Source organism: Barbatula barbatula, assembly GCF_947034865.1.
Source record: "Barbatula barbatula genome assembly, chromosome: 24".
NCBI classification, from domain to species: domain Eukaryota; kingdom Metazoa; phylum Chordata; class Actinopteri; order Cypriniformes; family Nemacheilidae; genus Barbatula; species Barbatula barbatula.
Genome location: NC_136787.1, coordinates 12,633,789 through 12,659,238, shown reverse-complemented (window position 1 = coordinate 12,659,238; position 25,450 = coordinate 12,633,789). Strand labels below are relative to the sequence as shown.

The 25,450-nt window shown below is 41.6% G+C and overlaps 1 protein-coding gene across 1 annotated transcript in view; it reads left to right on the top strand.

Annotated features, from left to right (window-relative positions):
• The window catches only part of med13a (mediator complex subunit 13a), a 54,317-nt gene extending 29,537 nt beyond the window's left edge, over positions 1-24,780 (top strand). The window contains exons 5-30 of the mRNA XM_079449384.1: positions 206-403; positions 879-1,073; positions 1,322-1,484; positions 1,682-1,795; positions 5,125-5,853; positions 10,285-10,501; positions 11,758-11,788; positions 12,040-12,161; positions 12,462-12,552; positions 12,981-13,192; positions 13,897-14,096; positions 15,883-16,796; positions 16,891-17,058; positions 17,229-17,452; positions 17,679-17,868; positions 17,953-18,367; positions 18,553-18,772; positions 18,853-19,044; positions 19,680-19,903; positions 20,059-20,201; positions 20,280-20,438; positions 22,051-22,236; positions 22,530-22,681; positions 22,774-22,938; positions 23,410-23,510; positions 23,606-24,780. Of these exons, the coding sequence (XP_079305510.1) occupies positions 206-403; positions 879-1,073; positions 1,322-1,484; positions 1,682-1,795; positions 5,125-5,853; positions 10,285-10,501; positions 11,758-11,788; positions 12,040-12,161; positions 12,462-12,552; positions 12,981-13,192; positions 13,897-14,096; positions 15,883-16,796; positions 16,891-17,058; positions 17,229-17,452; positions 17,679-17,868; positions 17,953-18,367; positions 18,553-18,772; positions 18,853-19,044; positions 19,680-19,903; positions 20,059-20,201; positions 20,280-20,438; positions 22,051-22,236; positions 22,530-22,681; positions 22,774-22,938; positions 23,410-23,510; positions 23,606-23,738 (5,858 nt within the window). The 3' untranslated portion in view covers positions 23,739-24,780. The remainder of the gene's footprint in view (positions 1-205; positions 404-878; positions 1,074-1,321; positions 1,485-1,681; positions 1,796-5,124; positions 5,854-10,284; positions 10,502-11,757; positions 11,789-12,039; positions 12,162-12,461; positions 12,553-12,980; positions 13,193-13,896; positions 14,097-15,882; positions 16,797-16,890; positions 17,059-17,228; positions 17,453-17,678; positions 17,869-17,952; positions 18,368-18,552; positions 18,773-18,852; positions 19,045-19,679; positions 19,904-20,058; positions 20,202-20,279; positions 20,439-22,050; positions 22,237-22,529; positions 22,682-22,773; positions 22,939-23,409; positions 23,511-23,605) is intronic.
• Positions 24,781-25,450: the final 670 nt, after the last annotated feature.

Below are 25,450 nucleotides of genomic sequence, written 5' to 3'. Positions count from 1 at the left end.
AATTGAGAGAAAACATGAAATTTGAATCAATTGAATATTTTACAATAATCGTTATTAATTGAATAATTTAAGTAATGATAACTACAAGAATGAGCAATGATTACAGTTATTTTGTTTATCCCAGATACCTTTTTCACTACTGCACAATGCCTCTTGACTGTATATGATGGATTACTAAAACCCATCTCTCATTCTCTTTCTACAGTGATCCTGAGTCCATTTGGACTTAATGGGACATTGACCGGTCAGTCCTTCAAACTGTCTGATCCACCAACGCAGAAACTCATCGAAGAATGGAACCAGTTCTATCCCATCAGTCCCACCTCCAAGGAGAGCACAGAGGACAAAATGGAGGACGTCGACTGGGAGGACGACTCCTTGGCCGCAGTGGAGGTGCTTGTTGGTGAGTTGAATATGAATTGTTCACTTTAAGCTAAATGGCCATTTCCCGTACGGGACCAAAAATGAAAGCATGGAGTTTTTAATTTATTCCAAAAATCTCAAGCCAAGTAAGAGTTAGGAATGAAATTAAACCTGGAAAAATACATTGTAAACTTTAAAATTAGTATAAAGACATGCATAGAGCCCGAACTCTAGTTGGTACGGTTTATGTGAAATGTTTTTGTGTTTTGCCATATTCAATAGTTATATTAATATGAAATTCATTTCTGATCTCATTAATGTTGTTAAGAAGCATGTTTTACATATGCTGTTTGGGTCCACCTCCTTTTATTATTAGCTTGTAGTATTATTCAATGGCAAAAATAATTTTTATAATGTTGATGGACCGGTACTAACATGGTTACAATGTTTGTTTGCCTGCAGATGTTTGCTTTATGGTATTATTGGGTGTTAATTGAATGTTTGGTTTCCCTCAGGTGGTGTACGTATGGTGTATCCTGCATGCCTGGTGTTAGTCCCGCAGTCAGACCTCCCCACGGTAACACCTGCAGGTTCCTCGCACTGCACCGCTGTGTATTCAAACGGCCATCAAGTGCCTGCTTCAAGCCGTGACCCTGCCATCTCCTCGGTGACCCTGACGCCTCCCACCTCACCTGAAGAGGCACAGACAGGTAAACACAATTGTGATGTATGATGGAACATAAACAAACTTAATCAGGTTTAATCATGTGATTCATAATATGCACGACTGATGTTTCTCATTTTATTTTCAAGTGTCATACATTTTTAATTCAGGTTTTTTTAAATCCATGTTTTTTAAAGGGTGATTTCCAGACTTGGAAAAGTGAGAAATGAGTAGCATTGTTCATACATTTAGTTGACACTCACTTGACCTTTTTATCCTTTTTTCTGTCTTCAGTTCACTCTCATTCAGCTCAGAAGTGGATGCGGTTGCCAATGGCAATGGACGGATTCAGTGTTGACAGCACCAGTCACCACGGCGGAAAAATTCCACGCAGGTTGGCCAGTCAGGTGGCCGAGAGCGTCTGGCAAGAGTGCAACATCAATCGAGCTCAGAACAAGTAAGTGTGACATCAGACGCAAATCTCAGATCTGAAAATCTCCTGTTAAAGTCATACTGAATCAAACTAAAAGCCACAACATACAATCAGGCAAACATCTCGGTGACAGCTATTTTGTTTTAAATAAACAAATACTTGTGGATTTTAAGTAAAGTGATTTTAAAGTGATAAATAGATCTTGTTTGGTTTCCCCACAGACGAAAATTCTCCGCCACAGCCCCTAACGGGACAACAGAGGAGGAGACGCTGTTGAAAGTGGGCGCCTGGGACTTTGTCGAATCCACGCAGAGATCGAGCTGCAACTGTTCCAGGTATAAACTCGCTCACATTGGCTGTTGTTATTTAGGCACTAGGGCTATGCGATTTGGGGAAAATATCAAATTGCTATTTATTTATTTATTTTGACACCGATCGATTGCGATTTGATGTGTGAAGACATTTTTCTAAGTCAAGCTTCAGATCAATATTGGCTATAGTGTGCAGCACAGTATGGGTATAGATAACCTGCTGAAAAAAACAATAACAACCCTTACAGAAATTCTCAATCTTATTGATTCAAATAGGATTTACTGTTGTTCTATTGGTTCCCAACTGCCAGATTACATCATACCTATATAATCCAAATACAAGTGTACACTATTATAGTTTCCATTAAAACAAATACAACTCCCATTATAACACTTAAATCCATAAAATGTTCTATTGTGTTAAAATAGTACATAGGTTTTATGCTGATTTATACATTTTGAAGTATTGAGATTTTAAAATAAAAAAAAAAAATGTGCTGAATGTTTAATTTCATCCAAGTGAAATTAGCAAAACAGTTAGATACAATTTACATTTGTTTAAAACGCGGCGCCAGGCGTGAATTAACACGGGTGCGTCAAGCCTCGTCCATATTGCCAGATGCTCTTGTGGAGACTTGCGGTGTGGAGCCAGACTCAAGTACAAATGAGCATTACGAAACAGGCTGTGTGCGCACGTCAAGTTTAAATGGCTCGCCCGGGAAACGCGCCACACAGGACAGAGACGTGGGAGTATGACACAGGCTGTATGTGCGGTCTTCTGAATTGGAATTTTCTTTAGTGTTTATTTACCTAATATGATCGATCGGACTCTGCAGACGCCATAATCCCTCTCTCTATCTCTCTCTCCCCCTCCGGCTCTCTGTTTGTTTGCCTTTTTTAATGATAGGTTTGCGCAGTTGGCTATGGCAGTGCTGATCGGGCATAACGGAGGTGCGCTCACTCAGTTGGTTAGCAAGAATGCCACTCAAAGCGGGCTTGGAAAAGATGCGTTTCATATATTTCACATCACAGCCTCATGCGATTAGAAAATCGCAACGTCTCACATCGCGATTCGATTTCGATTAATAGCTCAGCCCTATTTGGCACCCCATGCTAGTGTTGCTAATTGCTTTTTTGCTCTTGCCATTTCTCAGAGTGAAAAATGATATAAATGTTACGTTTTCAAGCTTTTTGTAAAGACAGGAGAAACTGGTTTGTGAGTGGTGTCGCTGAATTACTTCATACATCATGTTCTAATTCTGTATTCCCTTCCGTTTGAAATGTGGAGGAGGAAATCACTGAAAGGCGTTGACATAGGGAGTTTCTGGACTGTTGGTTTTGTGTTCTGAACCTCCGGCATACCGGCCCAGATGTGCTCCGTCTTTCTTTAGTGTTTAACTGTGTATTTCTCTTGTCTCGTTCATTAAAAAGCAAAGAGACAGCACATACACGCAGTGGCTTGCAGTTAAATGAGATAAAAATAGCTTGTTGACATCTTGGCCTCTGCTTTGTGGTGTTGTCCCGAGTTGATGTTTACCCCTCTTGCATTCAGATTTGAATTTAATCACAGGGATTTGTTAACAAGTAAACAAGTGTTTAATTAAACTTTTTAAATGATTACATTATATTAAAGAGAGTACAAAAACTAAAATCGAAACAAACATTTACACAAGGCTATCATTACCTCATCATTAGTTTACAGTTGAAAGGCTAATGATTTCATTTGTTCATGACATGTTGTTTTAGCTCTTGTCGGTTACATGCTGCTTATAAGCATGTGCAGTATAAAATTTGAATTGGTAATAAGGCATAAAATTATCATTCGTGTTTTGAGTTTAAATAATCCCAGGAGGAAAATAAAAGATGTGACGCTGTCTCTTAATCTAATTATGAGATAACAAACATGAAAGTTTAATTTCAAGCATTAATTTCATTGATTTAAATCAGGTTATTTTCACAGAATGTCCTTTACATGATGAGGAAAAGTTGTTACAAAAAAGTCTCTGAACATTTGTACTGAGGCAGCAAGTACCAACAACAGTCAGTCCATGTGCTTTCTGTGGAGCGTTGTTTGAGCAATGCCAACACCCGGTGTACAGTATGTTACGGTTTCAGACTGCTGTGTGGCCTTTCTCTGGGTCATCTTCTTTTTTCTCTGTATCAAGTAGCAGGTCAAGAGCAGGCGAAGCCTCGTGGGACTGCTGTCATGTGCCAGTTTTGTTTTTGGAAGGGTCCCAGCATGAGAGGCACGATGAAACTCGGAGTCCCCCCCCGAGAAGTGAAAATGACCATGCTTTGACCTGACACCCTTTCTGCTTGCTTAGCATTCTTCTAGTTTGAGCGAGTCATTGTGCGTGTAAGGTACATGCACGTAAAATTGATTCGAGTGTGTTGAAAAAGGAGGGTATAATTTTACCCTTGACTGCCTTGTGTTCTGCTTGTCTCTGTTTAAGTGGGCTTTTTATTTGCTGTGTTTGTTTGCACAGACAGGTTTTACGTGTTAATGCTTCTCTGAGGTGGTTGTAATCTTCTCAAGGTCCTCGTGTAGACTCGTATGCACACAGGTCTGCTTGCTCACACCTTCTCATTTCCCACTGCAAAGTAGCCTGTGGTTTCTTTGTTTACATATTTGTCCTAGATTAAGTTCCTGGACGCTCATACCACACATAAACTACACACAACATTTCTCTCAAACACTAACGTGTACAAACACCTCACGCGTTTAATGTCAGATCAAACTGAAGTTTCCTGGCTTTGTAATGCGAGCAGTTGTTGTGAAAGGTTCGTGCTGGGCATTTGTAAGGGAGAGATGACAGCTGTGTATTAGAAGCATTCAGATCTCACTGTAGGCTCGTGCGCTGAGACTCTGGAGGTTGAGATGGTGATTCTCAAGTGTACCATTATAAAGAGAGACTTTAAAAGGGAACCCACAGGGAAACTCTGGCAGCTGTGGAGCTTTATATATCTCGGAGAAAGTGTGGACACACGTTATCAGGCCAGACAGACTCTGATAGTACTCAAGCACTTATTGTTAAAAGCACTATGTGGCTATTTCTTAAACCTGTCCTTGGACTCGACAAGCTGAGAATTTTTATTCAAATTTTTTTTTTCCCAAGGATCTTGTAATAATTAAAAAAATATGAAATTATGAGCTAAGTAAGAAACTTGTGTTTCTCTGTTTGGAGTCTCAAAGGCCTATTAAACCTGAAAGGAAAACCCTCGTAGTCAAAATAACTTATGATTCTTGGTAATAAGCTTTCCTAATAAGGATGTCAGCAATTCATAATCCACAACTCATCATGTTCTTTATAAATGTGATCTTGTATTTAAAAAAGTCTCTTTTTTTAAATTAGGCACAAGACACTGAAGCAGAGAGCAGGCAGTACTCCCGGACAGCCGCCCAGTGCTGGTCAGACACAGCAGCCGCCCATCAAGCACAAGGCCGGGGAGAAACCAGAAAAGGGCGACAAGCAACAAAAACGCCCGCAAACGCCCTTCCACCACCGCAACTCCGTCTGTGAAGAGGTTTCCATGGAAACCGATGCTTCTGCGGGTCAACGCCTGGTCCTCAGAGGTCAGGAGGGCGGGAGATTTTCTGGGCTCCGGCCATCTGATGTGAACACCAGCTCGAAACCGCTACAGCTACATAGTGTGGGCGGAGCTACCGTGGGCACCGGTGGCTCGACAGAGATGGTCGGTTCCCCGCAGCCGCCCCCTTTGAGCCCTCACCCCTGCGAAGGTGGCGACGAACACTCAGATGCAAATAAGAACCCCTCCACCCCCCACAGCCAACATTTTTACCCTCCCTCTGCAGAACCCTGCCTTTTACCCCAGAAAGGCCCGGATGAGAACCGATTGGAACCGCTCACTCAACCTTTCCCCCCTGTGTACCCTGAGCTTCTGGAAACAATCCCGTACATCAGCGCAGCAGTGAACATGGAAGACGACGGGAATCACGCACCATGGAGGTTCTTTAACCTGCCACGTAGGAAAGACACAGAATTTCCAACGCCATTGCTACCGGGGGATAAACTAAGAGAGGAGATATCACTTGGAGCTGAAGGGATTATTTCGGTTACTGAGTGAGTATCAGATTTATTGAACAATACAATGTGTGATTGGTGCACCATTTGTGCATCACTAGTGTCTTAAAATAGCTTTTTAAACAGGTTACTTAAAGCTCCTCCCCTTTACATGAATGGTCTCTGTTGTGATTGGTTGATCTCAGAGGTTTTAGCAAGTTGCTCTGGATCGGAATTGCGGCCGATGCGTGTCTTTCTTGCTGGATCGGATATCAGACTGACGGGTTTCATTCAGATCAGATCCGTTGTGTTACCCATGGGTGTTACTCTTAAGCTTCAAAAAGGACTAACTATCAAGAGACTGTTCTGTATTGTTCTACATCATGTATTTCGATAGCCTTATGCGAGGAATAAACAAATATAGCATAATTAATAAACTCTGACCTCTGATTGTGCGGTCATCTGCCAATCTACATCCAGCATGCATGTGTCCAGTTACAGTCAGGATGTTACTCATTCTGATGTTTTCATTATTCTCCATAATCACCAGAACATAGTCTACGGTTTTGTTTAAAATGCATTTTGCCAGAGATGGTACTCAGTCTATGCTGTACGTCATTCATACACAATAACAATTTTTAACTGTTGGATGGATGCAATGCACTGTGTTAAACGGATAACAAATAAATTGTCTTTGTGTTATAACTTTTCTAAACTTGACGAGCAAATATCCCCGCTACATCAAAAGGGTCATCATCAGGATGCATCATTACATAGGACATAGCATCCGGGATCATGCTCATTCTGTGTATGCAATGCGCATGGCTGTAAATAACATGGAAGCGCATGCATTAAGTGCATCATTTGTCTCCAGGATGTGCATGAGCAAGTCTGTTCAACTCTGACTTTTATACCATGACCGTTTATAAAAATAAAGTTAGATGCTATCGCTGAAGGAAAAAGTCTGTAAACACTGCACCACTGTGCACGTCTGTGTTAGCACGCCACGCGGGGGTCTGATAAAGTGACAGATGCATGCATTGCGGAATCAGATCCAGAAACAACGTTATCGTTGTGTTATTATGAAGAGTGTACAAATATTTTTCAGTTTGTTTTGAAACTTTGGAGAAACAAATTAGACGGTGGTGAGCCGTTATAGTCTTATGCCTTGTTAAGAAGTCTCCACTGATCCCGCGTGGGTTTTCCTAAATTGGGCAAAGCGTTTATGATTAATGAATGGGGAAACATGCGCCCTTTCCTTACAAATTGCCCTCATTAAAATCCGTCAATGACGGAGGATTTTCGGTTAACGCGACCTCTCGGCATACGTCTAGCGGTGGCTTGTTCTTAAGTGCCGACACAGGTTCATCGTAATAAATGCTTTGGAAAATGCTCCTCTACATCAGATATCTTTGGAACATACACTGCAAACTGGAATTGTTTCTCGAAGCGCTGTAATAGTTCCACACTGGCAATAACATGATCATTTTCGTCCACACTCATTTTGGACATCATCACGTGGTGACGTCATCAAATTGCGATCGGTCAAGTTAGTAAGTACCGATCGAGTCATAAAATGTGATAATCGGCAGATACCGATCTGTGGTCGATCGATAGGAGCATCCCTAACAAACAGAGAAATTTGTATTTTACTCAAGTCCATTTTTTAAGTATCTGAACCGTATGAGACTACACTATAATGCATTATATTATACTCCAGTACAATTTATAAATGCATTACATTTCAAAAATTCAACTTTTCCACTGTCCAGTAAAAATACTTGAGTAAAAGAAAGTAGTGGACTTTTATGTACTCAAGGATTAGAAGGTTAAAAACAACATTTATTTATGAAATGTAGTGCAGTAAAAAGTATGATGTGCTTTATAATGTAAGGAATAGGGATGGGTACCGAGAACCTGTGCTTCTTCGTAATGGTACATAATTGGGTCGATACCAGAGTATGGATAAGCTTCGTGACAAAAGATACTGTTATCAATACTTGCGTTGTTTTATCTCTGTGTATTCTGTGTTAAATTGCAAATTAGAGGCTGCCGCAGGTCATTGTCCATTCCTGAATAATGTCAGAATTGCCGAAGTTTACTCGACGTTTGTGTGATATCTAGAGCCATATGATTTCCACAACGTATTTGTAATCTCCTTGTTTTGCGTGTTTATGAGTGAAAGAGTGGCAAGGTGCGCTGGTAGAGCTTTCAATGTCCGCCTTTCACATGAGGCAGCTTCCGTCAAACATCCCTTTGCAGCAACCTGTCAAAATAAGTCCCTTATTTGAAAAGAAGTTATAACATTGTTTTGAATAATTCGGCCACGGAGTATATTTACTTTGGTGAAAAGTAAATGTGCTAGTAAATATTTTACTTTTTTCTCTAAGCAAGTCATATTTATTTGTACTGTTTATTTAATTCTATGTCGATAAAGAAAAACAGTGCTAGTATTGGATCAGGGTCGGTATTGGCCGAGACTAAGAATTCAGGAATCGAATCGGCAAAGAAAAGTGGTATCGGTGCATCCCTATTAAATACTGATTCAGGCTTTGATTTGGAAGCATGGGAAGGTCAAGTTGATGTACTTAAGGTTTTATTACTATGTCTGTTTCTGAATGACCTACATTTGCAGGTTAGTTTCTCTGACCTTTTGACTGTGACATTGAGAATCTCTGCATAGTACTTTTTAGTTTCCAAAGTAAAGTCTTGTTTTCCTTGATGTCGTCTTTAAGACATTTTGTGTACGTAGTCTTTTTTTAAAACCACCCTGATGTCTCCAAGAATTCAGTAAACTGCAAGTACACATTTTCAAGATTTAAAGCTTCCCATAAACTGTAAAACGTCAGTTTTTCTGTTTGCCAGAATCTCGCACAGGCTCTGTCGACTGAATTCTGCATTTGTGTTGTGTAATGACGGCTTAAGTAACAGTGTTTCTAAAGCCACAGTGGGACCCCCCTGCGGATCCTCTCACCGCCAGTAGAACCCCCTAATCCCTCCGCTAGCAGCCCTTTTATTTCCTGCGGCCAGCGTTGTTAGAGCGAGCCCCCGATATGATCCCCAAACGTCCTTGTGTGTTTGTGAAGTATGTGTTTTGAATACTTCGACCACACATACTTGCACAAACACACTGTTGTTCTATGCAGAATGTTCTGAGCGCACAAGCCATAGTAATCTCTCGCTATGTGCCCTTTTGACACCGTGCTTCACTAGTGTGCAGGCCTGAAGCTGTTGTGATGTAGGAGGTGATTGATCAATTTCTCACGTGCGTGCACACATACAACTGGGTTAAGGTTTAAATGGTGATCACAAATGAATATGATGTCTTAACCACCAGCATGTGGAAGAACAGAAATATACTGTTGGGTAACAGATGAAGGAAGAAACTAAAAGATGTTTGACGGCATGAAATTGCAGCTACTGCGAGAAGAGAAAGGGCTATGTGGTTTTGACATTTAGACTTATTGACTCCCAAAATGTAAGTGAAAACAAATAGTTTTACAGACAAACACTTTCTGTCTGAGTGGGTGTTTCTTGGCCAAAATAAACTGCAGTGTGGACCAGATTTTTGTCTGGTTATGTATAGGATGCATACGAAATAGACCTTCACGATTTTGCATTAACAGATAATTATAGATGACTATATATATATATATATATATATATATATATATATATATATGAATATACATGATTTATGTATTACTTTAACATACCAAGATTAACCAATTTACACATTTGTTAGTTTTGCTACAAAACTTTGTGTCGCAAAAATTTAAATATTTGCATTTGAATGTAATATCACGCCTGTTAACATAAGTTCATGTTTGTTGAATCTATTAAAGAGGGAATACTGGTTTAAGTCAACGCTGACAAGTTCGTTTTTATGCAGAATCTTTGTACACATATGAAAGTAATTTCAGTGTAGTATGAACCTTCCCTCTTACAGTTAAGGCTGCGATCTGGAAAGCAGCGACTTTATGACCCTTATAAATTCATGAAGCATCACTGTTATGACAAAATAAGTGTACACATCGCTCAGCTAAGCTGTTGTTTTCTTGGAAGAAAGCTTGTTGATGGTATTAGGTAAAAAATGTGTATAGAAATCCCTCTTTAGAAACCCTGGGGAATGGCTGGTTGAGAGTGTTTAATGTGGTTGACTCTTGGTTAAACAATGAGGTTTGTTCCTGTTTTGTACCCATTTCTTCTGCGTTAAGATTTCCTGGAATTAGCCTTGAAGAGAAAGTGAAACTACATCATTTAGAGCACATCCTTATTGGTCACTTTGAGGCATTATGTATGCAGTGCAATCCCAGAATGCATTTTGCTTGTTTTTCTTTGATTGTAATGATGAAATTGATTTGTAAATGTTTTGGTATGATGCAAGGTTTTGATTTGTAAATATTTTCATAAGATATTTAGCATTGTTTAGTTTTTTATTCATGTTTAGTGAAACACTGTTTTCTTCAAATTTGTGTTTTTCTTATGTAGGTTAATGGCTGCCTCCAAAAGGCCTCTCAAGGTCTCGGATGAACGCGTCCAGACGTACCTGCAACGACAGAACCAGCACCTGGCTGCAGCCATCACAGACGGCGACCACGAGCCCGAGGTCGACCCCTACGCATTTGTCGATGGGGATGTTAAGTTCACCTTCTCAGATAAGAAAGACAAAGCTTGTGGAGATAGAGAACCGGGAAAGAAACACAAGGTGAGAAATGCTTTAGGCCAACAGTAGCTAGAGATAACCCACAAAAAAAAACACAATAAATGTGAGGGTTGGGAAAAACACGTGTGAGATTTTTATGTCTGTTGTTCTTTGACCGTATAGTGTGTTAGAAGCTTGCCTAAGGTTGACTCTCTTCATCTTGTGGGAGATTCCTGACTGAGACCTTGAATCAAACACCCCCAAACATTGAGGACAGTGAGCTTGGATAGTATCTCATGATTTTTTTGCACATTTCTCTGGCGTCTGCGGAGAATGCCTTTTTTATACTATTTACCTTCAGTACTTTTGTCTGTGGTGTCTCATTATCTTGTAAGAGGGCCTTTGTGTCGGTGTCTCCGTAACCTTACAACCCACAGATCACTCCAGAGATGTTTGTTTAGTAATAGGAGGCCATATGATGGGACACAACATCATCGCCCGTAACAAGCATACGTTTGCAAAATACACGGTTTACATGGAAAATTGCTGCTTTAACTTCTCTACTCCACCCCAGGGTTCTACTATCGATTACAGGGCGGAGTGATTTGCACGTACAGGAGTTTTATTAGGGTGTTGGTCATTAGGATGTGGAGCGTGTGTACGCAGGAACAGATTACACTCTTTATTCAGAGAGACTGCCTGCAGCGTAATGAAATTATGCACGGCGTAATGAATCTCTGCATGTCGTGCGGTGTGCATGGGGGGCAGGTTAAGGGTCTGGGGTGGGTTCTAAGGCACTGGGAGGAAAGCTGCAGTGTGTGCTATTAGCCTTTGCTGTTTTCTTATATTACAGGGTTGTTTATTATGCTGTGTGTGGAAGATGTCATTTGATGGCAATTTAGAAGCGTGCTGTACCCCCTCCTCCTTCAGCGCTCTCTTGTTTCTCTTTTAGATTAAACCTCATCTCTCTTTTGCTCTCACACTATGATTGGTTGGTTGCATCTGGGTGAAAGTAAACAAACATGTGATTGTGAAGCAGCACGTTCTTGCCTCTGTTTTTATATTATGTTTTGGGGACGGTACAGAATTTCATCAGTGTGCGCAGAATTGTTTGATGTTGAGAAGTGTGTGTTTTGAAAATGTGGTACAATATGCAATGCATTATGAGATATTCAGAAGATAGCCAAGAAAACTAATTCTCAAAGCACCCACCATTGGCTCACGTTGCAAAAAGAACATTTTGGACAGTGCATGTCTGCAATGATCTGTGTTTGTAGATTATATATTACAGTTTGTAATCATTTTTCTTTCTCTCGCAGGGAGAAGATGGCAACGCTTCTCTGTCAGATGGTGAGGATTGTCATGATTCCTCTGTTACACACCAGTTATTTCAAGTCTCCCATGAACCCCTTTCAAACAGTTCTTTTAATAAATTGTATTCCCCCATTGACATTTTCTGGGTCAGTTTGGTCGTCGTATTGCCCGTAAAGGTTAAATTCAGTGACTGGGAAAAGTACTTGTTCTGATTTGATCTCAGGTCCAGACTGTTGTTACACCAGATAAATTGTCTGTGTTAAGTTCTCTCTGTCTCTATCTCTCAGATGCTCAGCAGGCTGCAGCTCAAAACCGGGCCGTTTCCACTAGTCTCATACATGATTCAGACCTGGCGGTCTCCATCAAAGACCTGGACAACCTATTCAACTCGGACGAAGATGAGCAAACAGTCAGTATCAGTCTTGCTGGTTTCTTTTCGGCTATTTATTTTTTCACAAATTTGATGAACCTGTTGATATTATTTGAGCATTTAAATTAATATGGAATTCTTACAATACACTGCTCGAAATAAAGTTGCAAACAATCACTTATTTTGATAAAATAATATAATTTAAATAACTCTTCAAATTTGTCAATCTGCTGTTGGAAAATTTATACATTGTATTAGTATTTTTTAGGTAAATTGTTTAGATTTTTATGACGCGATTCATATTAATCAGAATGTACGGATTTGTGTTCGTCTGCACAGCCTGGGGCCCGAAGAGCTGTAAATGGAGCAGACGAGAAGTTTGGCAGTAAGGAGTCCAAGCCAGCCACACTGGATCCTGTCTCCTGTATAAGTGAGTCCAGTCTCTGTATCTATAAATATACAGCAGTTAATTCATTCACACTGGAATATACACATTCGCCCCCTGCTGGTCACTGCGACAAACCAAATGGTGTACGCAGACAAGCACGCTGTGCTCAGTCATATTCACTGTACGTGTAGACATGAAATAATTTGCGGAGGTTGACATACACCCTCAATACTCACAGTATGACAAGCTATACTCCATCTGAAATTATTCTAAACAGCATATTGCTAATTGTTTTATAATTACAATGCGTGCAGATTTTATGGCCTCATTTGTAAAATAATGATCCATCATGAAACAGTGCTTCTTTAGCGATGGTTTAAAAAAACAGCAACATGTCTGTCATTCGTGTACGCTGTCATTCTTGCCTTCTCAATCCTTTATCGTTCCATGTCATCTTTCCCCTCCCTCAGGCTCGGCCGATCTGCACCAGATGTTTCCTACACCTCCCTCTCTGGAGCAGCACATCATGGGTTACTCCCCAATGAACATGGGCAGTAAAGAGTACGGCTGCATGGAGCCAGGCTCGAGCCTCAACATGCTGGACGGCCCCTCTGCACTGGGTGGCCAGTTTAAGATCGAGGTAGAGGAGAGTTTCTGCAGTCCTAAACCTTCAGAGATCAAGGTGAGACGAGTTGTGAAAATCTCCGCGCCGCAATGTAAATCGTCCGAAGTAGCACAATCTGGGTGTTGGTTTAAATTCGTGCTGCAACTAACGATTATTTTGCCGATTATTTTATCGATTAATCTGATAAAACGTATAATTAGATCTTTGGCTTGTAACTAAATCAGAGATGGGAAAGTAAACACAACTGAACTCATTAGCCTTCTCCCAAAATATTGTGGATGTCCTCCTAATTAACACACCAAGCTTATTGTTTCCGGTGTGTCATATTAGATAAAGCTGACAGTAGTCTCTCCCAAACGTGGGAGGGAACTGTTGGCCAAGGAAATCTTTTTTTTTTGTGGCATTAATAGTGAGATATTTGTCATTCAAATGTACCGATGTACAGTTAAAAGAATTCCCCCAAATCAGATTTTTGTAGCCACAAATTGGCTTCGCACAGAAAGACACGTATGACTTTACAACTGCGTACCTGGCGCTGCACGAAGAGACACATCTTAAATGGTCATTTTATAAGGGAAGCTCGCAGGTGACGTCACAGATCAACTAATCGATATTGAAATTCGTTGACAGCTATTTTCATTATCGACTAGTTGTTATAGCGCTAGTTTAAATGCATGCACACATTTAAATGCTTCTTTTAAGAATCATTACTTCTGGATCGCAAAATTCATTATGCTTCTAACGCTCTCTTTATCTCACAGGACTTCTCATTTGTGTACAAACCGGACTTGTGTCAGCCGTTTGTAGGCTGTTCCATGTTTGCCCCCCTCAAGTCTCTGCCCAGCCAGTGCATGCCTCCTATCAAACTGCCTGATGAGTGCGTGTACAGGCCAAGCTGGACAGTGGGTAAGCTGGAGCTACTCAACAGTGTACCTGCTATGACCATTTTCAACAAGGACAGGTGAGTTACAAACAGGGATGCAAAATAATTTTTTCCTCATCAGATGTATAAAACAAACCAGAGCCTATAGCGGTTTCGTGTATTTTTACACGCACACTTTTTAAATCTTCCAAATCAATGTAAAAATAGAAAACTCAGGGGAGAATATATATACCATATTTTTTGTTTGCATTGTGACTTTTAATGGTGATCCACAATTCTCAATACCCTAATTCAGAAAAATATTTTCTAATTACGAATGCATCCATCTTTTTTGATAAAATCAGCATACAATTAAAATGTTATACAACAAGTGCTACACTGATGTATACATACAATTCTAAATATTTTATAGCTTTACAGTAATGAGTAACATTGAGCTACTCACAAATATAAGCTTAATTAAATCATAATGTCTTACTGGCCTTAAAATACATTAAACATATTGTTTTCAGTGCACATTGTTTCACAGTATTTAAAGGGATAGTTCACCCAAAACTTTTAATTCCGTCATTTACTAAAACCCTCTTATAATTTTAAACCTGTATAATTGTCTTTGATCTGCTAAACACAAAGAAAGATATTTGCAAGAACCAAACAGATCTCATCCCTCATTGACTCCCATAGTGTTTATTTTCTCTAATATGGCAGTAAATGGGGAAGGAGATTTGTTTGGTTATTGACATTCTTCCAATAATCTTCCTTTGTGTTCGGAAGAACAAATACATTTACACTTGTTTGGAACAACCTGAGGGGTGGGTAAGTGAAGACCGAAATGTCACTTTTTAGGTGAACCATCCCTTTAAGTTCACACACTAGATATATATTAACTCCAAGTCATGTTTTCACTCCGATATTTACACCCACGCACCTCTTGTTCTTAATAATGGCAGATGAAGAATAACACAGCTCAGTTATTACCCTGTCAAATCCATCCGCTGCCCCTATTCTTCTATTTTCTTACACTTAGAGCTGCCAATCTCCGATCTTCATCACTGTCCAGACTAAACCTGCTTTCTGTACCTCATCGACCAGTTTATTTGAATAGCTGGTGTTTGCTCAGACGGCCACATCTGATTGTTATTCACACTGTGTTCTTCATAATCTTGTCGATTGAATCGCTTTCTCGTGTGATGTTATGAACCTGTGTCAGGGTAAACTTGAGTTACACTCTTTCATTTTGTTTTGAGGTTCGAGTCATGCTGTTTAAATTATTGTCTCTCCATACAGCAGCAATATCAAAGCAGATGAAAAAAATAATCAAATAAAACCTATTTTTACAGTTCTCTCTGTGTGCAATCGCAAGGAGCAACAAGAACAGTGTATTCTTGGACGTTATATTTGACAATGGTGGGAATTTGTAGAAAAGTGTGAAGCTGAGAGAAGGGGGGGTGTCGGGAATGGTCGATGACAGGGCGATAAGTCTAGTCGTAAAGCTTGCGTTTGTTAAAGTCGCTGCAAAAGCTCTTTATGAGCTGGTCAGGCTTCTTTTATAACCCTCAGCAGCTGGGGTGGAGGGCCACGTCTTCAAACGGGGGACCTTCACACGGACGCCTGTTTTTAAAGGCCACTGGGAGCAACACTCAGCGTTCTCACACACACACAGTCCGTGTGGCACAAGCTGTGCTTTCATTTCTTGCACAGCTGCCTGTTGGACCGTCTGTCTAAAAATAGTTTTTCTCTCCCTCCCGACTGGAGGTTCTCTTAGGATACCAGTACAGCAGCTCATAATATCCATCTACAGTGGTATAAACCGATAGTGTGTTTGTCAGAACAGAATTAACTAAATTGTCTTTGTCTTCTCTAGTGAAAACAGCACGATGGAACATGAGTACATTCAAACTTACACCCCTTCGACCCACACGCCATTTTTGTCTAACAGTGCCCCACCCAGCAACAGCGGCACCAGCATCCTCCCATCCCCTGCCACGCCCCGTTTCTCAGCTCCCACACCTCGAACACCACGGACGCCACGCACTCCCAGAGGCCCTGCCAGCGTCCAGGGGTCCCTCAAATACGACAACTCGGACCTGTACTCGCCTGCCTCGACGCCCTCCACCTGCAGGCCGCTTAACTCTGTGGAGCCCGCCACGGTCCCATCCATCCCCGAAGCCCACAGTTTGTACGTCAACCTCATCTTGTCGGAGTCCGTCATGAACCTGTTCAAAGACTGCAACTTCGACAGCTGCTGCATCTGCGTCTGCAACATGAATATCAAAGGTGCCGACGTGGGCATCTACATCAACGACCCCAACATGGAGGCACAGTACCCCTGCGGGTGCGGGTTTAGCGCGGTCGTCAATCGCCACTACGGTAACGGCTCAGGCCTCTTCCTGGAAGACGAGCTGGATATCATCGGACGAGGTTCGGACGTCAGCCAGGAAGTGGAAAAGCGATTTGAGACGTTACGGAGCATTTCCTTGGAGAAGACAGGGGGCGGAACCAAGGATCGAGTACCGGATGATCTTATCTCTCTCCTGCAGGATCAGTGCACCAATCCTTTCTCCCCCATATTGGGATTGGACCCTGAGGAACTGACTTCCCAAGGACCAGGGGGCCCCACAGTACCACCATGTGTGCGTGTAGAGGAGAGGGACTTTCACAACGACTGTTATCTGGCACTAGAACACGGGAGGCAATTCATGGACAACATGTCCGGTGGAAAAGTGGATGAGGCGCTGGTGAAGAGCACCTGTTTGCATCATTGGGCCAAACACAGTGGTGAGATATAAACACCTTTACTGAAGGTTTTTAATTCACGTAAGATTGTAAATAATATCAATGTTAGATGTCTAACTAATGTCTCTTTCTCCAGCGGTAGACGTTAGTGGTCTATGCTCTCAGGACGTGTTGAGGGTTCTCCTATCTCTACAGCCTGTTCTCCAGGATGCCATCCAGAAGAAGAGGACTGTCCGCTCTTGGGGCGTCCAGGGTCCTCTCACATGGCAGCAGTTTCACAAGATGGCTGGAAGGGGGTCTTACGGTGAGTAACAAGGGCTCTCAGAAGTCCATGAAGTTTTTAGGGAGCAAATATTAAGTACAAACTGCCGTCCCAGTGGTTATTAGACTACTAGGCTGTTGAAGAAAGGTGCTGGTTTGAAGAATACTCAGGAATATCTATGTTGTGATAAAATTTTTCTTTTCTCTCTCCAGGCACTGATGAGTCTCCAGAGCCTCTGCCCATTCCTACCTTCCTGGTTGGGTACGAGTATGACTTTGTTGTGCTCTCTCCCTTCGGCCTGCCGTACTGGGAAAAGCTTCTGCTGGATCCCTTTGGCTCCCAGAGAGACGTGGGATATCTGGTCCTCTGCCCGGACAGCGATGCTCTTCTCACCGGAGCCAAGAGCTTCTTTAGAGAGCTGACAGCGGTCTATGAGGTAAGAGAGGTTGTCTGGCGTGCCAAGCTTTTCTTTCACAAGGAAATTTCTGTCTTACAATAAGCCATTTAACAATGTTAAAAGAACATCGATCAAATAACACTCATGTTTGTATGTAAAGATGACTTTTATTTTACCAGCACCCATGGTTTTGGTTTAGACGTATTCAGTCTCCCCTTAAAATTGGAGGAACTTTCTAATTCGTTTCTGTCTTTTTGTCCAACAGTCTTGTAAACTTGGGCAGCATCGACCAATCTCAAAGGTGCATGCTGATGGAATTGTCAGGGTGGGCGGGGTTGCCACTAAAAAGCTCACAGAACAGCCGGTCAATGATTGGTTCTTGAAAACTGCTAATGGTAGCAGTGATGCGTTTGCCAAACTAAAGCTATTCGCCCAAGCCTGCAGACATGACCTTGGTAAGATCCCACAACAGGAACCAACAGTTATGCTTAAAATGGAAAAAAATCTTAACTAACTCTTCTCTCCATTTCTTTTTATAGCTCCATACCTTGCCGCACAGACATTGGACAGCTCTCTCCTCATTCAGCCGAGCCCCACCCCCTCTTCCACGCAACCCACTTCCTCGCAAACTTCAGGCTCCGCCTCCACCAACTCCCAAACCTCATTGGCTTCTGGAAGCTCTGCCCTCAACAATAGCAGTGCTGCCAGCAACAATGGCTCAGGCTTGCCAGGCAGCACCAATAACACCCCCTCCTCCTCAGGCCCTCAGGGCAACAGCATCCAGTGTGCCAAGCCCAGCTCATTCCCTCCTTTTACGAGCATGGGAGGAGTCCAAGGTAACAGTTCCCAGTCTGGGGCTCTGGGCCAGCAGGCTGTCACCCAGAACTCGAGCCTCTCTGGAGACGGTTCAGCTGTCAACAGCCAGACTCAAGGGCCATCTGAACCACCAGAGAGGTACGGAGAATGATCCCGTTTGTGGTGTTTTCTTGTCTAAATAGCAGCATCATATTTCTGTTTATCATGTCCTATGTTTTTTCTTGTCTTCTAATATTAATTTCACTTACTTTTCTGTGTAAACAAAAGCAAATTGTGACCAGCACGTATGTGAACTGTAGTTGACCTCTCTTCTCTTCTTTCAGCACTATGGAAAGAGAAAAGGTCGGTGTTCCCACCGACGGGGACTCCCACGCCATCACTTACCCACCTGCCATCATGATCTATATCGTCGACCCCTTCTCGTATGAGGAGGCAGAGCCTGGAACGTCACACTCGAGCGTGTGGACACTAGGACTCCTATGCTGCTATTTGGATATGCTGCAGGCTCTTCCAGCTAACATCCGCAATTCTGTGTTTGTACAGGTAGGTGACACAGAATATGATTAAAGCAGTTTCACATGTTTTGCTTTTCTGTTTTTCACCTGTCAACATTTTGTTTTTAGATTGTCCCCTGTCAGTATCTGCTTCAACCTGTAAAGAACGAGGAGAGGCACCTTTACGCCCAGCACCTCAAATCTTTGGCCTTCTCCGTCTTCACCCAGTGCAGAAGACCCCTTCCAGCCTCCACCAATGTCAAATCGCTAACTGGTTTTGGCCCTGGCCTCGCCCTTGACACCGCCCTCAGGAACCCAGAGGTAAGCAAGGGTGTACCATCAATGTTTCCAAGTATCACAATGTCATAATGAAAGCACAGATGCTCTATGCAATTGTTTAGGAGGTTAATAGGACCCAAATCTGAAAGCGTCTTGAGTCTCTCCAAGCCCGTGCCTATGATGCACTCCACACATCTTCCAGGCTAGCATCCCATTCAGATTTGCTAACAGCTCTCAGTGCTGTATGAGCACTCAGTGACATGTGGAGACTGTTATACTGACCTCGTCGTCCTGGAACAAAACCAAACGGGACTCGCACAACCCAACATTTCTCTTTCCATTATCTGCTCGGGCAGCTCTGTGAGACCTCCCTAATGGGATCCGGCTTGCATGTTTTGGCAGAGGAATTCTAGCGCTCCACTCGCGCTTTTTCGCCGAGCTATTTGTAGAATCCAATTTTCTCTCTCCCCTTGCTGGTACTGTTTCTCCCAACCCACTTCCTGCTCTTCTCGAATAAGAGATGTGACTACTTTGTATGTGCATGGTTGTGGCCACCATATAGGTTAGGGTGTATTTTAATGTTGTGTGTATTTGTGCCAGGTTTACAAAACGTGGCTTACAGTGAAAGCATACTTTAGATTTAAACTCACTCTTTGACATTTGACCTTTTTCCACAGAGACCAGAGTGTCTCCGGTTATACACGCCGCCATTTATACTGGCTCCAACAAAAGACAAGCAGACGGAGCTGGGTGAGACTTTCGGAGAGGCGTCTCAAAAGTACAATGTCTTGTTTGTGGGCTACTGCCTTTCACATGACCAGAGGTGGCTGCTAGCCACCTGCACGGACCTGTTCGGAGAGCTTCTGGAGACCTGTATCCTCAGCATAGATGTACCCAACAGGTGAGTTGGATGTTAAATGAACTACGCAGGATCAATATTACTCAAGTGCTAAACCTTTAACGTATGACCACAGTTGTCAATACAAGCGAGAGAAATGGGAGAATTTGGTATTTGGGACCGGTCTTTTTAAGTGTTGTCTGTTCATGTCGCCTCAGAGCACGAAGGAAAAAAGGCTCCGCCCGGAGGGTGGGCCTTCAGAAGCTGTGGGAGTGGTGCCTGGGTTTGGTTCAGATGACTTCTTTGCCATGGAGAGTGGTGATTGGCCGATTGGGTCGAATAGGCCATGGAGAGTTACGAGGTAATGCATAAGCGAACTTTACTTTGATAAAATTTGTGAACTTTGTGTCTTAAAATTAATCCTGTCGCTCTGTTTCAGATTGGAGTATTTTACTAAGCAGGCGGAACTTGCAGTCGGTGTCTCGGAGGTTGAAGGAAATCTGTAGATTGTGTGGGATCTCGGCAGCTGACACTCCCAGCATCCTTAGCGCCTGCCTGGTTGCCATGGAACCCCAGGGCTCATTTGTCATCATGCCAGGTAAAAATCACACTTCCTCTTTTCTCTCTGTATGTCGTGCATGTGTCGTTATCATATGTTGGCTTCTTGATCTTATGGTTAGTTTGTCACATTAGTGTGCAGTTTATGAAATGTAAGAATTTGTCAAATATATCCTCGCGCCACTATAGCCTCGGCATGTGATTGATGGCCTCGGCATGTCATAACGCATGTCTCTGCTGTCCCTATCTGATATACACTCCAGTGCGTGTCTCGATCTCATAAAACACCTTTTTACACTCCTATTGATTCCTGAGCTGCTGTGATGATACCAAAGATCGATGGTTTTATTTGACGAAAGCTTTTCATTCTGTCATGGTATCACAATGTATTGGATCTAATAGATTTTACCCATCACTCATAGAGCTTAGAGAAGAACAGAAAGGTTTTTCATACTTTGATGCCTATGCTAGGAACAAAATAGTGTGTCTTTGAAAAAAGAGTGGATTGATATTGCATTATTCTAATGCTGCCTTCACACCAAACCTGAAGGAAGCGATTCGCGTGAGTAAATAGCAAACAAACTCGATGCAGAGATGCGATTAGACGTGTACTATAATAGTTTATTTTCGCATGAGTGATGTGGAGTGTCTTTACCAGATGTGTCAAACAGTTGGTTTCAGTAAGCGTGTTTCCATCACTCTGGTTTAATTCTCATTTTGAAGTCTCACATCAGAAACGAGTCCATCACTTGCATTTTTTCGAATTAAAAACCCCTAATTCGCAAAAACGTTTTTAAGCTTGCTTGAGGTGGTTTTTCATTTTTGCAAAAAAGGGTTAATGCGAATAATGGAAGAAGGAAACTTATTTGCCAAATTAATTCCTCAAGTCCCGTAACTGCACTATGAAACTGCTTAACCTGACTAACCAGAGTACTTATTTTTTTAAACAGCATCAGAAATGTTGTTAAGGTCCTTCTTAAATGCCTGAGCAAAGTCGTCAAAGTATTTTTGTAATTGCGTCTTAGAACTGTCACGACCGTGGTCCCCAAACAGCAGGCATCCACAAAAGTACTGCATTTGTGTTTCGTAATCGTCTGCTTGCGCAAGTATTAATATTTATGAAAATTATTATATTCATTGGCTTCTCTTACTTTCTTACAGATATTTAGTGGCAGTTTATTTCGGAAGTGACGGTTGACTAGTTGGATGGAAACTGTGCTTATTAGCAAATGTTTTATGCGATATTCCCATTTTGCGCAAATGCTAAATTCGCTACTTTGTATAGAAACCCAGCTACTGTGCTTTTTGCGCAATGTTCTTGCTCGAGAATTTGCGTTTCACGTCTTCGCGGCAAATGCTCTGCCGGATTTGAGAATGAACGACAAACGTGCCCTCTGCACAAGTTTAAAAATTACAATTGTAAAAATAGCCCATTGATGTCTACTGTTTGACACATCCGGAGGAGTGAAGACGATAACAAATATAACTTAAATGGTTTGAAAATAACTAACTATTCTCGAGAGGAACGCAATGCTTCACATTTGGAGTTCAAAAACACCATATTCACTGAAAAAAGGTCTTCTCCATTCACGCTTGCTTATTTTATCTTATTTTCAAACTCTCTTATTTTAAATATATTCTTCTTTTTCCAGACTCCGTGTCAACAGGTTCTGTGTTTGGTCGCAGTACAACTCTAAACATGCAGACGTCCCAGCTGAGCACGCCGCAGGACACGTCTTGCACACACATCCTGGTGTTCCCCACCTCTGCCTTTGTGCAAGTCAACAGCTCCAACTTCACACACGAAAATATTGACATTGCCTTCAACCCCAGCAACGGTGAGAAAATACTTCCAGTAGATCTCCACAAAGAATCAATAACTCTTGAGTATTTTCAATTTAATTGAACACAATTAATATACAAAGAAAAACTAGTATAAATTAAATATAAAATTATTATGTTATAACCAAACACAGACTGCAAGTTAACTTTGGGCCATTTATTATCATTAGCCTGAACATGAACTAATAATGAGCAATATATTTTAAAAGCATATTTTATCTTTATTTAAGTCTATACTTTGTCGGGACAAGTACAAATGTGTGATTCTGACGTTTAATGCTACTTCTAGATGGAACTGATGCGATCGGCATCTTTGACCTACTTGGGCAGGACAGTGATCTGGTTGATCCAGACCTCATAAACATATTACCTGCCTCACCCACAACCTCACCAGTCCACTCACCGGGATCCCAGTACCCCCACGGAGGAGATGGGAGCAAGGTACGAAGATCTCAGAGAGACGTCCATATACAAGTGTTTTTAACATCCTCCCTCTTGCTCTGTCTGACCCCTTTTATTTTTATCTGGTTCAGGGTCAAAGTACAGACCGCATGGAGTCTCATGAAGAAGCTCCCAATATCCTCCAGCAGCCATTAGCTCTGGGCTATTTTGTGTCCACGGCTAAAGCAGGTCCACTGCCTGACTGGTTCTGGTCTGCGTGTCCACAGGCACAGAACCAGTGTCCCCTTTTCTTAAAGGTAACCAAATGGCTTTGACTTATTTTTTTATGTTTTTCTGATAATGCCGTATTGCATTGAAATGTATTTGCTGTGTATGATTCAGCTAATGTGCACTGGAAATACCGGATTTGTTTAGCTTTACGTATTTTGGCATGGATGCAAAAAGATTTCTGCAACAATATCAATGAGAATCTTGTAACGCAGTGTGCAGGAAATGAGTCAGTCTGCTGTTGGTGTGTTTAGGACAGAAACTGTGCTCAACATGAATTATAAAGGCAAAGAAGCTAATCTGATCTGATTGCTAAATTGTACCAAATTAAAAATAGAATATGTACACCAAGGCATGAATGTTTACGCCATCTCTCGTCATTCCATTTCTCGTAGACCCTGACATTGAGGCATGACAGTCAGCTTTGTATCTTGCTTAGGGAAAATGTGCAATGGAACTAAAACTACCTCGGTTTTCACTACCCTTTGCTTTTATTTCAGGCCTCTCTACACCTCCATGTGTCTTCAGTGCAATCAGATGAACTTTTGCATAGCAAACACTCTCATCCTCTGGACTCCAATCAGACCTCTGACGTTCTCAGGTACATGACCTGTTGCTCTGCCACACAGGGAATTTTGGTTCTAAACTCCTTGTGTTTTCAACGCTTTTACATTTTTGCATTTTACTTTTTTGCAGATTTGTGTTGGAGCAGTACAATGCTCTTTCCTGGTTGACATGTGACCCCGCGACCCAGGACCGGCGCTCCTGCCTGCCCATTCATTTTGTGGTGCTTAATCAAATGTACAACTTCATCAAGGCCATGTTGTAACACACACCAAGCTGAAACGAGAGCAGGAATTTATCAGGGATCAGAAGAGGACAGAGAAGGTGGACTCTGGAGGGATCTAAAAAAATGAAGAGATATAACTAAATTGCTGGACTTTATATGTACATGAGTTACAATGGAGATGATCTGGGTAGGCAATCACTACACCTGAGACCCAGCACTGTGGAGGAGAATCAGTCTTCTGGTGTTTTAGCACTCACCCAGAGAGAGAGAGAGAGAGAGAGAGAAGAAAAATGGAGGCCTTAGATGAATTTTCAGAGATGTGGAGGCCAAAGAAGAGGCAGAAGGAAAATGAAAGTGCTGACTGATGATCTAAATCCCTGGTTTCGCTGTTACCATGACGATAGCATGCGGTGACCACGGATTCGGCCAGTTCTTTAATAAATGTTTATGGAGATCTAATCTGTATAGAATCAGATGGAAAGAGACACGGGAGAATGAATTTTGGGGCTTCAAGACCTCTAATTCCCTGTTTCTTTTGGATGGAGTTATATCCAAATGAAATGCCTGCATCTGTCTTATTTATTGTAAGTTTTTAAATGTATAATTTGTCCGATTTCTTAAGCTCTTTTATATATAAAAGTTCTAGAAGGTTTGTATCGCCTTCTTGCTTTAAAGCAATTGGTCAAAAATATATGTAATCGTCTTAAATACAAAAACAAACAAAGAAAAACCCACTAAAAAGATGAATAAAATAAAGTTGCAGTAGGTTGCTTTTAGAGTATTATTTTTTGTAAGGGAGACAGATTATTTGTATTGTCACGATGTACAGAGAAGCCGGACGGGGGATTTCTGTCCACGCCTTTGCGTGTGGACTCAATTGTAGCTAAGCTTTAGCTGCACGGGACTTGTACAGCAATGAAGTTCACTGTGTTTAAAAATAAAGAGGTACATTGTCGTATATTGTATTTTATACATTTAGACACAAAAACGAAGAACTGCAATATATAAATAATTATATATGAATGCCGCACCAGCCTTGGGTGGCACTGCTTCTGTTTTAGGAATAAAAAGAGTCAATTCATTTTTTCTTGTGCTTGTGTTTATTGGGGTGAAGAATCGTGACATCTAATCGTAGTGATGGAGATGTGCGGCTTTTCTTTTAAATGAAAAACGCGTTGGCATTTAAAAAGGTAAGAAAGACCCCTTGCCCTCCCTCATTGGCACTCCTGTCCAAGCGATCAAGGACACTTTTACACCCACAATTCCTTTTCTTTGAATATGACAAAGAAATGTGGCGTAATTGGACTTTAAAACTGGATCTGGGTGCATGTTGGAAATGCAGTGTTTGTGCACCGAGAATGATCTATTTACCGGAATTAAACTCTGTTCAGAACAAACAGTACGCTGGGATTTCTCTTACATCCCACACCATTGCTTTCCAAACGCATGTGTTATGAATGTAAAACTACACGTAGTTTAAACCGCATAGTCTTCAGTTAACCCGTTTGTAGATGTCCAGGTTGATTTAAATGTTAACGCCAATTATTGTAGTTGATATTTATAAATAATTAACCATAGTCATATCAATAATAAATCCATGCAAGCTTCCATAGCTCTAAAGTATTGTATATACTTTTTCGTGACCGATACCATATTTTGTTTTATGAAACCCAGTTACATAAATTTAACAAGGAAACATAGTTTTAGCTGCGGTTACTAAATTCTCATTAAACACATCTGTCGTTAGAAAA